At 29.6% G+C, this 15,885-nt stretch overlaps 1 protein-coding gene across 4 annotated transcripts in view; it reads right to left on the bottom strand.

Annotated features, from left to right (window-relative positions):
* Positions 1 to 6,987: 6,987 nt before the first annotated feature.
* The window catches only part of LOC120775277 (glutamate receptor ionotropic, NMDA 2B), a 216,941-nt gene continuing 208,043 nt past the window's right edge, over positions 6,988 to 15,885 (bottom strand). For all 4 annotated transcript variants that reach the window (XM_040105373.1, XM_040105375.1, XM_040105374.1 and 1 more), the window contains one exon: positions 6,988 to 8,403. In XM_040105373.1, the coding sequence (XP_039961307.1) occupies positions 8,361 to 8,403 (43 nt within the window). In that variant the 3' untranslated portion in view covers positions 6,988 to 8,360. The remainder of the gene's footprint in view (positions 8,404 to 15,885) is intronic.

The raw sequence follows: 15,885 nt of genomic DNA, 5'->3' as shown, positions 1-15,885 counted from the left end.
AATATAAGTATGTGAGATCTGCCTTAACTTATTACATTTTTTTAAATTAAAAACAATAATCAAAACACATTAAAATTATTTTTATAAAAAATAATAACAAAAGAATAAACCAAAAATATTTTTATTTCGGAAGCCTATAAAAAAAGTGCCAAATTTCTTCAAAATATACTTTATTTAGTTTAAAAAAAAATTATTCTTTGCTAATAATGAAGTTTAAAGAATTTTATTATATCCTAGTTTAGCTATATTTTTACAACTCTAAAACTTCCAACTGCTGTGTCAAGTATTTAGTATTTTGGGGTCTGTTAAATTGATGTCAATTTTAAAAATCATTGTTCATATTTATATTTTGGTTTAGGCAAATTCATATATCTTTTAACTGTTCTCATATTCTAATTTTTTTTTGAAGAATTTAAAACTTTTAAAATAATTCATTGGGTGGTTTAGTTTATGAAAACAGCTGTACTAATTTTATTTTGATTTTGAGAATAACAATTTTTTCTGTTTTAGAATTAAACAATTTTTTTTTTGTTTTAGAATGAAACAAAATTAAAATTAATTTTTTATTTAATTTAAATTAGATCGGAAGAGCTTCCATCTTTTGTTTTAGAAATTTAAAAAATTTATTTTTTTTTCAGAAGTTTAAATTAATTTCTATTTCCGGAATTAAAAAAAATGTTTTTCTATTTTAAGACATTATTTTGTTTTAATTCTTCTATGCAAAATAATACTAAAACAAAGATCCGACTAGTGAAAAAAAAATAAAAACTTTAATTTGGAATAAATTAATTATTAATTATAATAAATAATTTAATTAACTAAATTTTTATTTAATTATATATCAGTCAAAGAAAAAATAAGCTTAGAAAATATTTTCTAAATTGTTAATCTGAAAATTTTAGTAAGGTCCACCATTGCTCATCATATATGTATGTAGTATATTTTCAGATAGGAATAAAAGCAGGGTTGCGAATTTAAATATTAAATTTGTAATTCAAATTCCGGGATTACAAAATAAATTTCCAATTTTTAATTGCCAATGTAGGGATAAACAAAATAAATTAAAAAAAAAAAATATTTCATAATAAAAATTTAAAATTGAAACTTTTATTTTCAATCCAAAACATCTTGGATGAAAAATTTAGAAAATATTTTTTAACTTAAAAATATACAAAAAAAATATTTTTCAAATTAAAAGCTGAAATAAAAAGGGATAAAAAAGAAAAGAAAAAAAAATTATGTATTTCTAATTTGAAAACTATAATAATAATTACTATTAAAAGTTTTAGAAATTAATTTTTTCTGTAAATATTTTTTTTTAACCAGCTTTTAAATTTTTATTTCGTTTTTTGGGATTAACAATTATTTTTATTTTAGAGTTTCGGGATTACAAAATAAAAAAATATATTATTTAATTGTTTAAAATTTATTTTAATCACACATTTCGGATTAAATTTTTTTCGATTTCATATTTGGGATTAGAATGATTTTTATTAAAATTTTTTTGGAGAAAACAATAATAATTTTTTATATGAAATTTTTTTATTTCTGTTTTTTTTACTTAAGCCGGTATTTGGAATTAAAAACAATAGTTTTTTTATTTCTGTTTTTTTACTTAAGCCGGTATTTGGAATTAAAAACAATAGTAGAGGTTTCTAAATAAAATATTTTGGGACACCCTTTATAATTTATAGTCTAATATGTAAAAAAATATTTTTAAAGCAAATTTTAATGAAAGTTAGTATTATAAATGCAAACTATTTTCTATAAGTTTTGAAGATTTTGGAGTATACTCGGAGGTTTGGTTGTGAATTTTTATGCTATGAAGATATATATTTATGCAAACTAAATTTTAAAATAAGGCGTTTACTATATTCAATGTTAATTCAATAGGTAAATTAGTGTGACAGAAAATTTGTCGACTGCAAACAATACGACGAAACCGTAAGAATCAAAAAGCAAACCACTCATGTTTTTCCTCTTCGTTTTGCATATGTTTGCATGTATGTTTGTATGTGTGTATATAATTTATATATCTGTATGTAAATAGTTTCTCCTCCAAAATTTTTATATAATTCAATTTAACTACATATGCATATATACTTTATTTGTATATATTTGCTACCACATCTCTTGGTCTCGTGTTGAGCTTTTGTTATTTTATTTTTCAATTAATTTATTACATGTAAATGTTAAAGTTTTTTTGTTAACAAAACAAATTTTACTTCAGTTGCAATTATTTTCCATAAATTTGGCCCATATTCTTAATAATCGAACGCCGGTGTTTTTTCATATTATTTTTCTGGTATTTCACACAAAAATATGTAAAAAAATTGTATTTTTTTTGAGTATAACTATTTTATTTAACACACAATTTGTATGTGTGCATCCATCTCACTTTATAGTTTGTCTTATACGAATGTAAATGTGTCTATGCACCTAAATGCATTTGCAACTACAATAAAATGTTATATTTTTTTTGCTAAATTAAGACAAATTATTGTTACTCAAGCATTAGTGACGATAATATTATTTTAACTAGTCATAAAAATAAAAAAAAAATAACAAGTGACTCAGTGGGTGATATTATTAAGAATACTTGGGATACATTACTGAAAAATACGGTGTAATAACAGTTATTATTAAAATTTAATAATCCTTGATTTAGAGAATCATATTAATTTAAGTAAACCCGTAAAAATTAAATTTATTTTCAGCATTAACAATCAATCATTACTCGCGTCACTTTAGTACCTATTCTTGTAATATTTTATATCTTCTAACTCATTGCTACGCACAATTCACACATCTCGCGAAGTAAAGATGATATTTGAGCTAGAGATATTATATAATGCAGAGATGTAGAGAGATAGCGAAAAACGAAATATATTTGAAGCTGTAGAAAAGAACATTGAAAAGAAAGCAATTTTCCTTAAACTATCATTAAGAAGCATTTGTAGTGATCTAATATTTACATAAGTCAAGCATCTTAACAATAATTTGTTTAATTTTGACATAGAAAGCAGTAATTACTGTTTATTATCGTTTGTTTTCAGAAAATTTCAATGATTAGTCGCACCCAGACTTTGCAACAAACCCTTTTGAAAAGTATTTTACTTTAGTTGAAACGTCGAAAATCAAATTTTAGGTGACTTAGAACAAATTACTAACATTCGTTATTATTTTCACTTGTTAGTTTTGTATCGGAGTTCATTTAGTGTTTTTTCTTTCCATTTAATACATTTAGTTATAGTTTTTCAACGTTTCATATAATTGTTCTTTATTATTAGTGCACGGAACTAGAATATTGTTTTAAAGAGGTGGATCAACGCATTTGTAATAATTTTATAAAAAAAGATAGAGGGGAAAATTGACAATAATGCAATTTATTGTTCTTATTAAGGGGTTATTATATTTAGTTAGAATTTAAAAAAAATCGAACCTTTTTATATAATTTTCTTTATGTAGGTACATATATTTAAGAATACACACGGAAAATTTTATATCGTTCCGGTGAATATTTTCTAAGTTACACGCAAATTTGAAAAGGCGTTCTTTATCCTATGTAAAGTGCATTCCAAATTTTAAGCGCGTTTTTCTTAAAATGTTGCTTTCAAAGTTGGTGACCAACAGTAGTAATTAATCGAAGATTTTTTCACCGATAAATATATTCTTTTTATACAATTTAAGGGCCGAAATTTTGGTCAAAAATCGATTTTTATAAAATTTGCTTTTTTCGGCCTCTAACTGTATATAACCCCTTAATTTTGGTCGTTTTTGGACTGCTAAAATTCGATAGGACACTGTATGGAGAACTATAACAGAAAAAAGATGATCGTGATTAGGTCATTAATTTACTAGTAATAATTCATGCAAATTTGAAAAATGTAGTTTGGAGAAAAAATGCCTTTAAAGGTAAACTGATAGAGCTGACTGTACTGAGAGCTCAAAAACTATTTCAGACATCGATTTATTATGTAGTAAAGTATTTTTAAAGGTACAATCTTTGAAAATATAGAAAATTTCCATATGTTTTACTTAAATAGTCAAATTGTTGCACCGGAAATGTGCCTCTGAAACACACACGTTTTTTCAAAAGCATTTATTTTGAGCTCATATTTCATTCAACGTCATTTATTAGACAAAAAAAATTTCTTAAAAAAAATTCTTAATTTTCTTAAAAAAAAAATTTTTTAATACAAAAATTTTTAAAAGAATTTGTGGCCAATTATTGTTAAAAACATCGATTTCAATAATCAAAACGTGGTCTTCAAATAAAAAAAATCCAATAAAAATCAATATTCTAGCATTAGTGCACATTGTTTTTTTTAGTTTTCATTATTTTCAGGTTAACAACAAATTTAGTTAGCAACATTGTTTAGTTTAAGTAGCATATTTAGCGTAAAATAAGCAACTACAGGACCGCTACTTAGACATACATACTAATTTAGATGCAAGTGTGTGGAATAATTTACTTGGAGCAAGTATAAATTATGGGATGGGGTTAGGGTTAAGAAGGGTTATATATGAATATGTAACAGAGTGTCTATTATTTTCAAAACTATTTTTTTTGCAAACGCCCCTTGAATTTTGTTTGCCTTAAAATATTACCAATATTATATTTTTATTTTCAATTTAAACTGTGCCTAAATCATTTTACTTTCGCTAATTTTATATCCGATTTTATGATCTTTTGCAATATATTTTTTTAATCTCCAAAGAACATAAATCTATAAATTTTACAAAATTTACCGCTATACAAATTTCTAAATATTTTTTTTTGAAAAAAACATTCCTTTAAAAATTATACGCAGTTAACAGTAAATGTACGAAGTATTCATACGATTGCTTATAAACTCTGTGTTGCTCATACGACATGGTGCACTATATGAATGATCAGTCACTGAATTAGCATTTGATGTATGAATAATTTTAACTGCGTATAACTTTTAAAGGATATTATTAAGAAAAAATTATTAAGAACTTTTTTGTAGAGTGGATAATTTTGTATTTGAATTTAATTTTTTCTAAGTTGTAGATGAATTTTCTTTGGAGATAAAAGTTATAATTATTTTTAAATTTATTAAATTTAAATTTTTTATTATTTAAATTTATTATCATATATTTTAAATTTATGCTAAAAGATTCAATACAAAAAACAAAAAAATATATGGGAAAAGTAAAATGATTTATTCCTGATTTAAGTTGAAAGCAAGGAGATTGTAGAGATGGATTTTTCATGGCAAAAACTGAAACTTCAGCGTTTGCAAAAAAAAAATAAAATGCTTGGAAAATAACAGACACCCTAATGTACATACATACATATATAGTCTATATGCATGCAAGTTAAATCATAAAAAAATTACTATCGCATAAAGCTAAGTGTGTTCCTTTTAAACGACAAACAAAAAAAAACAAGAAAACAAAAAAATTGCAGTATCTCCATTTCTTAAACTTTAAACATTTCTTACACAAACTTTACTGTTCGTTCGACTTGCATATATAACAATTATATTCTCTATATTTCTTTTATAGAAACTATTAAATAATTTTGGCTTGTGTTAGGTACCTGCGACTACAGAAAACCGAGCAACAGCTGTGTGAAAATTGAATTGCAGCATTTAAAGCAGTTTAAGCACAAAATATTGTAGAGAATGTCAAAGCTTCTTGTAGAGTGCTGTCAAGTTTAATTTTAGAATACCGTTATCGCTCATTTGCTGCTAGAGACTTTTTACTTCTACCACGAGATTTACCTAGCAAGCAGTTTATACCTCTGTTAACGTCTTCATTTAGTGCACAATTTGCCATAAAATATGGCTTGTGTTGTATCTACAATTTACAACATGTTTTATGCCAATTTTTAAATCTATTTTAAAATACTGCTGTCTTATTAGAGCCCACTTGTCTGTTTTGTGCTTTTCAACATCTTGAATTTTAGTTGTTCACTTTGTGCTTTGCAATTTTTAGTATTTTTCAGTCAATTTTCACTTCGGTTTTTTTTAAAAACGATTTTCAAGTAATTTAATGACAAATTATGTAGCTTTTTATACATACATTTAGTTATGTGTATGTATGCTAATTTTAATTAAGCTTAATTACACTCGAAAACCTTTACACATATATGTATGTACATATGTAATAACAAATGAATAACAAATTTGAGGCATTTACGAGTATGAGTTGGGTTTGCCTTAATTGTAATTGAGTTTTAAATTTTTGCTTTGGTTTTTTTGTTTTTGTCTCTGATTTTCTTTTTTATTTTCGTTTCTTGTTTTTATTTTTTATATTAATTTTTTGTTTTGTTGTTTTTTTCTTTTTATTTTTCATACATTAAACTATTAAATTTAGTGAATTTAGTGTTTGTTTTTGTTGCCTTAAGCATGGAAGTGTACTGGTGAAGCGCACACAACCGCTAAACTGTACACACCTGCTTGCACTTTGTAAAGCTTTAAAGGTGGACTTATCTAATGCGTGTGCGTGGACCTGTGTGTACAGTTTAAAAGTTCTGTTTAGTGCATATAGTACATAGCTGTGTGGCTTGTTGGCCGTTTACATTTTTTTATAATTATTATTAATATTTATTGTTTGCATTATTAATCTAAAAAATTATTTTTTAAGACATTACAATTTTTTAGTTTATATTTTTTATTTAAAATGTTTTTGTTTAAATCTTGCGCGCATTTTAAGGTTGTATTTCACTGAACTTTTTATTCAACGTTTGTATTAAGGGGTTATTTCTCGCAAACAGTTTCGGATATAGAAGCGTATATGTAAGAATTTTAAAATTAAATAAAAAAGAATTGCAAGAACTTTTAATCGGCTCCCAAAATTTTAAAGCGTTTTTTCTCAAAACACTGTTTCTAGAGTCGGTAAGAAATTTTTTTTCGAAGACATCTCGTCAAATGAAAAAAATTTTCCATACAAGCAATCGATACCGATTGTTCAGTTTGTATGACAGCTATATGTTATAGTGGTGTGGGTGGAAAATTTCAGATTTAAAAAACTGAGTGACTAGTTCATATACAGACAGACACACAGACGGACATGGCTTAACCGACTTAGCTCGTAAAACGGATCATTTCTAATATATATACATATATACTTTATGTGGTCTCAAACGTTTCCAGCTATTTGTTACAAACTTTTTTGTAAACTTAAGATCCCTGTTCAGGGTATAAAAGCACCTTTTACTTTTGTGAAGCCGTCATTTTGACAAAAAAAAAATCAAAATATGGACAAGTCCTTCGATTAATACTTGCAATTCAGCAATATTAAAAATATTTTTTTGATTTTGAATTTGAGTTAGTTTTAAGCCGAAAATTTTTCCTCACCGCCAGGAAGCAAGTTACTCCATTTTTTTAAAAATGAATCACCGATTATTAAAGTACAAGAAATTGTTTAAATTTATTTCATTAAGTAATTTCTTCAAAAAAAAAAATCACAAAAAACTAACTTTTTCGTACTTACAAGTGGTTAGAACCCCTTAAAGCTTTGCTTTGCGCATTTCAATGTTTTTGTTGCCTTTCGCAATAAATCTCGCTCGCTTTTATTGTTCGTTTGCATTATTTTTTTAGAGTTTTTTATGTTCAATAAAACTATTTTGATTTATAACTGTGTTTAGCATGTCATCTTGTTAGTATTATTCGTTATTATTATTAATTATTGATAATTATTACTTGTAATCATTAAGTTCGTGTTTGAATTTGAATTTCTCCTTTGGCTCTTAATATTATTCACACTCATACATATACATATATATATATAAATACTACATACAATGTTTATTTTTGATGCGTTGCTGCTGTTGTTGGTTCATATTTATTTATTTTTGTTTGTTTTTTTCAGCTCAATCATTATTCAAATTCCAAGCTTTGCCCGCATATACACACAAATAGATGCATGTATATTTGTGTGTGCATGTATTACTCTTTACAACTGTTGCTGGCATTGTTAACTTATTGCTGTGGATCCTTGCAAAACGAGCAAGATTTCGCTTCATCGACAGCTGCGCTGCCCGCTGCCTTCCGTTCGTTGCGCTTTGCTCCTTGCCACCTGATATTTCCTAAACACTTTTTACATGGGATTCAAATATCATACCGTTATTAGCATTTGTGCTCATTTCCTACTGAAATCTATTGCTTCCGCATGCCGTCGAGTTATTGGTTAGAAGCCAGCAAGGCAGACAGGCAGCATCACTCATTTGCTTTGAAGCATTAGTTAGTGGTGGCTCATCTTCAGACAGCGCGTCTTGTGTGGTGGTGGCGGTCGCCCAGTTCCTACATGTATGTATGTATATTGGTGGTGTTGATGTTGTTGGCATGTGGTGGCGTGCGGTGGTATTTGTTGCGGTGTGTGGTCTCTTACAGCACCGTCTCCATTTCCGCAATTTCCGTTTTGTAAGACCTTAATGAATACAATTTATTATTAGATTTTAAGAAAAATGGAAAACATGTAAAGGCAAAACGCTAACGGCTTAGCCATATATTGATTATTAAGTTTTGGCGCGTGTCGTGTTGTTGTTGGTATTGGAGGTGGTGTCGGTGATTAAACATAACTGGGTTGTGTCGTCGCCTGTGCATGGAGTGACTGATGTGCTTACTGACTGGGTGACTGACTGACTGATTCACATGGCTGCTGGATTGATTAGTTGCATATGTGCTCGGGAGGTGTGTCTGTGTGAGTTTATTTGTTTGTATTTGCATACTTTCGCAGTCTCTAACTGGCTGGCTGGATGCCTCAACTATAATCATATATGTATACATATATACATATATATGTACGCGAGTATCTGTTGAAGGATTAGTAAGCCTGTGTGTACCCGCATCTCCGCCATTGTTCACGTGTCCCTCTCTTTGTTCGTTCAAGCCAATTTGACTATTCGTGAAAATCCTTGTGGAAATGTTTTGATTGATGGCCTATTTGGCTGGCCATGTGTGTGTGTATGTTGTCAGTGGTGGTAATGAAACTGATGGATTTGCGGCTGTTTTTCTTTTTGCAGTATTTTTTTTTTTTAAGGGAAACGCGCATATTTTTTCGTAATATTTTACATAAATGATACTACAAGTGTAGCTACATATGTATGTATATATAATTTGACGGCGGTATGGGTGCATCCACAATGTGTATTGCAAACAAATTGGCTTGTATTTATATTTTTTGAGTAAAGTTGTTTCAAATTACGCAGTACAAACACGGGTAGACAGATTAAATGATTCAAAATGTGTTTTCCTTGAAAATTAACTGTTAACTATTTTGTATAGTATAGAATGATGTGTGTGTCATGACCATACATATACTGTTCTGTTTATTGAAATAGCAGTGGAGCAGAAGCGAAAATATATAAAACGGTTTTTTGCATATTCCCTTTCGTTAGTTAATAGCTAGCTGCACTGCTATTTCAATGAACGCAGCCGTGCATACATATAAATATGTACAATATATTTTGTATATTGCTAATTATATAAAATATCCATTGTGTACGAATGAAAAAGTATGAAAAATTACAAAAAAATATTAAATTGCTACATGTCCCATACACATAAAATATAAAAGCAAAAAAAAAAAAATTAAAAAAAATATATATATTTAAAAAGTTTCTTTGTTGTCAAATTTAATTTAAAGCGGTTAATTAAAATTCTTTCCTGAGCAATCCGATTTTGCACATGTGTATATACAAACATATTTTATACAGAAATATTACATTAAAATAAATACAAAAATATTATATGTAGGTATATGCATAAACTAAATATATATATATTTTTTACTTTTTTACAAAATGAAGAAAGAACAAGTAGGGAAGGGCTAAGTTCGGGTGCAACCCATTATTTTATACTCTTGCAACATACAAGAATCAAAGCCAAGGAAATACTGTAATGTGTAAAACGTCATATATATACTGTAGATATATAGACACTGGCCGACAAATTTGCTATAAGGTTTAGGTATTATAAAAACGAAAATCATTTTAAGAACTACATACATATATAGGAGTTGGGTTAGTATCGAGCCGATTTTTATCATGTTCGCACTGTGAAATATGAATATGAGAGGAATGCCAAGTGCTAAATTTAGTCGAAATCGGTCGGTCGGGTCCTGAGATGTGGGATTTCACGGGCGGTGCCACCAAGCCCATAAAATTTAATGTCTCTGCCGTATTTAGTTATTGATTTATTGCGCCTTTGGTAGTTTTTAACAGTACCATGTATGGGGAGTGAGCGGTGTTATCTTCCGATTTCATCCATTTTCACACTGTCGGTATGAGTTCTTATAATATTTGTGCTGGGTGAATTTGGTTATTGTAGCTTTAGTGTTTTTGGACATATATGTTAATTAAACTTATTAGATGGCGTGGCCACGCTCACTTTTCAAAAATTTGTTGACCATAGATGCCCTTTGCTCCTGTGATCGCCTGTACCAAATTACAGTTTTATATTTTATTTTAGTGATTAGTTATGTCGTTTTGTACGCGTAATTTTTTTTTGTTCTAAGGAACCCGCATACCAAGTTTCATCAAAATATTTACATTTTTACACATCCCCCGGATTTCAAGTTTTCTCGTCATCCTGATCATTTTTATATGTATTTATATAGGATTATCGCTATATTGCTTAGTTTTAGGTGATATGTACAACCGTTAGGCGAACAAAACTATAATACAAGGAGTGTTCCAAAGTAAACAGGACTTACATAAAAAAACAGAACAAATGGTTTTTTATGCTTCAATACATCTTTTTGCACGGTCCAAAAGCATGACGAACGAGTGTTTTAGCTCGTTGGCCGTTATGGCCGCCAGTATGCCGATGCAAGCCTTTTGAATGGCCTCTGCCTTTGCATAACGCTCTCCTTTCGTGGGCAAATGCATTTTTCCGAAAAGGAAGAAGTCGCATGGTACCATATAAGGTTAATGTGGTGAGTGGTTAATGGTTAAAATGTGATTTTTGGTCAAATAATCTTCCTTCGAATGTTGGATTCTGAGAAATTTTTAGCCGTCAGTCAATTTGTGCGGAACAAACTGTGCACACACCTTTCGTAAGCCCAAATGTTCGGTCAAAACGCGATAAGTCCATGTTTTGGAGATGTTCAATTCCATTTCCATGAATTTCAATGATGATTTCGGCTGATTTTTGATGAATTCGCCCACAGTTTCGATGGAATTTCCGGTGATCACGGATTTTGATTGGCCCACATGTTGATTGTCATTTATGTCCTCACGACACTTTGAAAACGTTGAAACCACTCGTGCACTCTGCTACGGGATAAGCAATTATCGTCATAAACTTGTTTCATCAATTGAAACGTTTCGGTAAAAAGTTTTACCAATTTTAAAAGAAAATTTAATGTTGGCACTTTGTTCGAAGCTCATTTTCGCACCGATAACACAAACATACTGACACTTAAAAAACGCAATAACTTCTCACTGGAAAATCGATAAAGATAGCAGAAAGTCCTGTTTACTTTGGAACGCTCCTTGTACTCTGTAATAACAGGTTGCAAGGGTATAGAAGAGAATAGAGTTCGAACGATTGGTGAATAGAACACAGCTAATGTTATAAGTCGGATAATCGAAAATATGAAGGAATCACTGATATTTTTTTCTAAAATTTTTTACAAAATATCTATCAGAAATCTCTGTTTACAAAAAATATTTTATATACTCGTAGTACAAATTTTGAGTTTATGAGACAAAAGAAGAAGAATAAGTGAATTGAACCGACGAATATGAAGAATAAAAGTCCTTTCAGTGTAGATAGTTTGAATCAATTGAAGATATTAAACGTCAATCCCTACACGCAGTGAAGGCTATTCCGGAAATTTACCTTAACGTTTCGTTGGATTGGCAAAAAAGTTGGCAACATTCAAAAGAAGGTAAACAAAAAAAAGAAATACAATATTTAAAAAAAATTAGTGAAATAATCTACAGCTTAAATATCGTTATTAAGTGTCGGCCGGAACATGGTATAAGAGTAATTTTGGGAATTTCAGAATTTCGCCACATTTTTCCCAAATACATTTCATCTTTATGATTGACCAATATCTGTCAATGTCAATATATGTCAGCCATGTTTCTTAGAGTAGATTATGGTTTTTCCCTAAAATTAATTGGTTGGGTTATTTAGCTCCCTTATACTCCCAAAAATGTTATGTTATTAACTTTTTACGAAACTACTTCTTTTAATAATTTCATTATTTCGTTCTAGTTATTCTTTTATGCCAGAACCAGAACCTCACTAATGTAATTTTTCAAGGTGGAATATACTAAATCTATCTCTGAGATCCTTTAAATTATATGTAGATGTTTATTTTTAAAGAAACAGTATATCCCTTCACATAAACTCTTTTAAGGAGTTTATTGGGTATTCCTTTTGTTTGGTGTTAATAACTATAAAAGATACATGTTTACAAATGTATACCTAAATTGTTAGACTTTTGTAGAACCGCAGGTAAAATGGTCAACATTGAAGTTATTAAGTTGTGCCTTTGTTAATCAGGCTACCTGCGCTTCCTAGTTCTCTAAAAATATTAGCAAAAATCAAGATTTTTTAGTATAAAAAGGAAACAACTTTTCAAAGTTAGCATAGTCAGGTTCAGGCATTCCACAACATAACATATTATCGACAGCTACTCCGTTCTTTTTACGCAATTTCTTTGAAAGTTTATTTATTCTAAGCATGGGTGGAATGCAATCAAGGAGGCGCGATTCATATATGCAAACAGCACCAGATGAATATGGTAAAACATATATTGAAGAAGCTCTCGGAAGTAACGCATTTAAAGACAAGTCTGTTGGCGCTGGTCCACCAGACACGAAGAAAATTTCTTTAAGTGCCCGTTCTGCCAAGCTACGGCAGAAACGTCAAAAACGCGATTCTACTATTTCAATACTGAATCCACGTGCTATTTTACCGATAAAAGAAGAGAATGCCGCCTCGCAAGATATGACAGATGCAGCAAGCGATCAGCATACGCCTAGGATATTCCCATCATATACTGAGTTGAGAGATAGTATGCGCCGAAAGAGCACAGTGAAGCCTCAAGATGTCAGTGGAAATTTCGAAATGAAAGTTCAGAGCAGTTTAATTCGGCCGAAGCGTGAATGCAAGGAGAGTACTAAGGAGACATGTTTGGATTCCTTAGGTCCTACACTGATATTAGACGATATTGACAATGATGGAAGGAGTCTGTACGGATGTGAACAGACATTTAGCCAACGCAATTATTTCAGCGATCCGTCAGACGATCATTCAGCTCCATCCTATCCCATGCCCAACGAGTATTATTACTTGTGAAGCTATGCTATTATTTTTGTATTTTTTAATAAAAAAAAAACGTTGATATTTAAAGAAGCAATGTGTTTGCCAATGAAATATAGGAGGAGATGTTTGATAATTTAGTCTTTATATGTGGATGATGTGGATCCGAAGTTTAGTGCATCCCAATATGTAGAAGAGAGAAGGATATGGAGCATATCTGAGATTTTTTCAAAATGAAAGTAGAAATGTATAAGTTTTATAACACTGGATGGTTACAAATAGTTTATGGAACTCACTCGGAGCATTCTCATAAGGCAAGAAACAATATATTGTATGTATGTATATACGAAGATTTTCCAATGTTTGATACTGCGTTTGACTGGAGTAGAATTAACAAAGCAAGTTTTCAATAATTTATGAAATAAAAACTTTACGCTCCCAGAAAAGTATATGCATGTATTTACATAACCATGTTAACTTAATATTATAACATGAACTTCCACTTAATGCCTTCATTTTACTTAATTTATGCTTTGCTCAAAGGCCTGCTGCAATCTCACATGTGAGCTGTTAAATATCCTTTGGGTTTCACTCGATTTTAACTAATTGTATTGTGTAAACAGGGATTTGCTTATCGTTCACTGCACTGCACATAAACGGTCTAACTATGGTAAATACCCAAATCAATAATAATCGATAGCTCAGTAAAACGGAAATCCCTTAGCAAGCCTTTAAGTATCTTCGCAAATAACTTATTCATTGTTGTGCTAATTAATTAATGCTAAACATAAGGTATAACATTAATATTTATTTAGGTCAATTGAGGAAATATATTCTCATATAGTGTGCATACATATATATGTACATATATATATACATATATGAAGGCATGAGTGTGCGTAAATGTAGATAGTTTATGTACTGTAGCCAACGATCGATTATTGTTGACGTCATGATCATCCGAATTTTAGTAATTTAATAGGATATTAACTCGTGATTTAACAATAAACCTCGAAATGGCGTCGCAATGGCTGAGTTTAAAATATTTTTTTCCAAAAAATTAACGAATTTCTTTGTTAATAGTACATGTTTGTAATAATAAAAATTCTAATTAAATATTCAATTTTTTATATGAGAAAAAAATTGTTGAAAAAATGCTGTTTTGTACCCGAGGAAACCTATGTAACGCCTTAAAGGTATTGAAAGTCTTTAACAGAACTTTAAACGGAATAGTTTAATGAAATTCAACTAGACGCATCTGAATACTGGTCTAGTATCTATCTGTATGTAGTAGATTGTTTTAATATGTGACCAATGTAATGAAATTAGCGCTAGTAGTTGCCGGTCTACTTGTCTTGGCTACTACATACAGACAACAATCCTGCTTGTTTGAATATCAATTTAGTTAAATTATTCAACTGAAAACATATCATAAATAAATAAATTAGGTATAAATGATAATATTGAACAAAATTCGCATAGTTCTGCTCAAGGCCAATTACATAATTATTCTTCATTATAACAAGAAGTGGTGGTAATACATAACGCAAAAAAGTGACGAGCAGTGGCGTAGCTACAACTTCGGGCGCCCGGGGCCAAGGATGTTCTGCCGCCCCCCTTTATCTACCCACCTACAAGTTTCCTGAGGTGGTTCGAACAATAGTGAATTTTTACAAAATATCTTCGATATTAAGTATATAAAATTTAGAAACTAGAAGCCACGCAAAATCTGAAGTTCCAAAATTCTCACAATACGGTTTTTGAGGAAATTGATAGCAAATTGAAAAAACCCATTTTCGCCCTACATCTTGTATACTTTTGACACAATTTGCAGGAATTTTTGCCCGAATTGGAGTCTTTAAATACAATTTTTGAAAATTTGGAAAATTTGGAAAAGTATTTGTTACATTCAAAGCATAGGGTAACTGTGAGAGTGACACGTCGCTAGACAAGGCTAGAAAAGTACATCTTTAAGTTCTATCACTATTTTTAAGAAAGATATAAGCCAAAAGATATAAGACAAATTCAAAGACTGAAGAGTATTCGAGTAAAAATTAATATTTTTCATTGTTATTCAGATTATTATATTGTGAGTGTACAACCCTTTATCTTTTATAAGAAATTTTGTAAAAAAATTGTTGAAGTATTTTTCTGAATATTAAAAAACAGCGAAGATCGTCGTTGCGCCCGGGGCGACGGCCCCCCTTGGTTATATATTTGGGGAATTATCTGATTGTGCTATCTCAACATCAGACCAATATTTTTTTGAAAGTTATACTGAAATCATTGCTTTTAAAAATAATTTTCGGTATATCATTAACACTTCAGTAAAAAAAAGGAACACTATTATAAATAAATCAATTAAAAATAATTAATAAAATAGTGAAATATAACTAATTTTATATGCATTTTCTACTTAATGCATGCATATTATATTAGCATCAAAAATATTCCATCAACCGATTGGTTCAATTTTGTTATTGAAATTGAAAGCTTTTTCATGTAATATTTGCAAAATGTCATTTGCCTATAAGCCCTTAGCTTTAATGCTGCGGTTTCATGCGAACCACAATTACAGTCACACTTTGCCCACATGCTTTTTGCACATTTATGGTCAAAACATATGCACAAA

This window comes from Bactrocera tryoni, chromosome 4, assembly GCF_016617805.1.
Source record: "Bactrocera tryoni isolate S06 chromosome 4, CSIRO_BtryS06_freeze2, whole genome shotgun sequence".
NCBI lineage: Eukaryota > Metazoa > Arthropoda > Insecta > Diptera > Tephritidae > Bactrocera > Bactrocera tryoni.
Note: the sequence above shows the minus strand (reverse complement) of the source record. Positions and strands in the feature narration are given on the sequence as shown.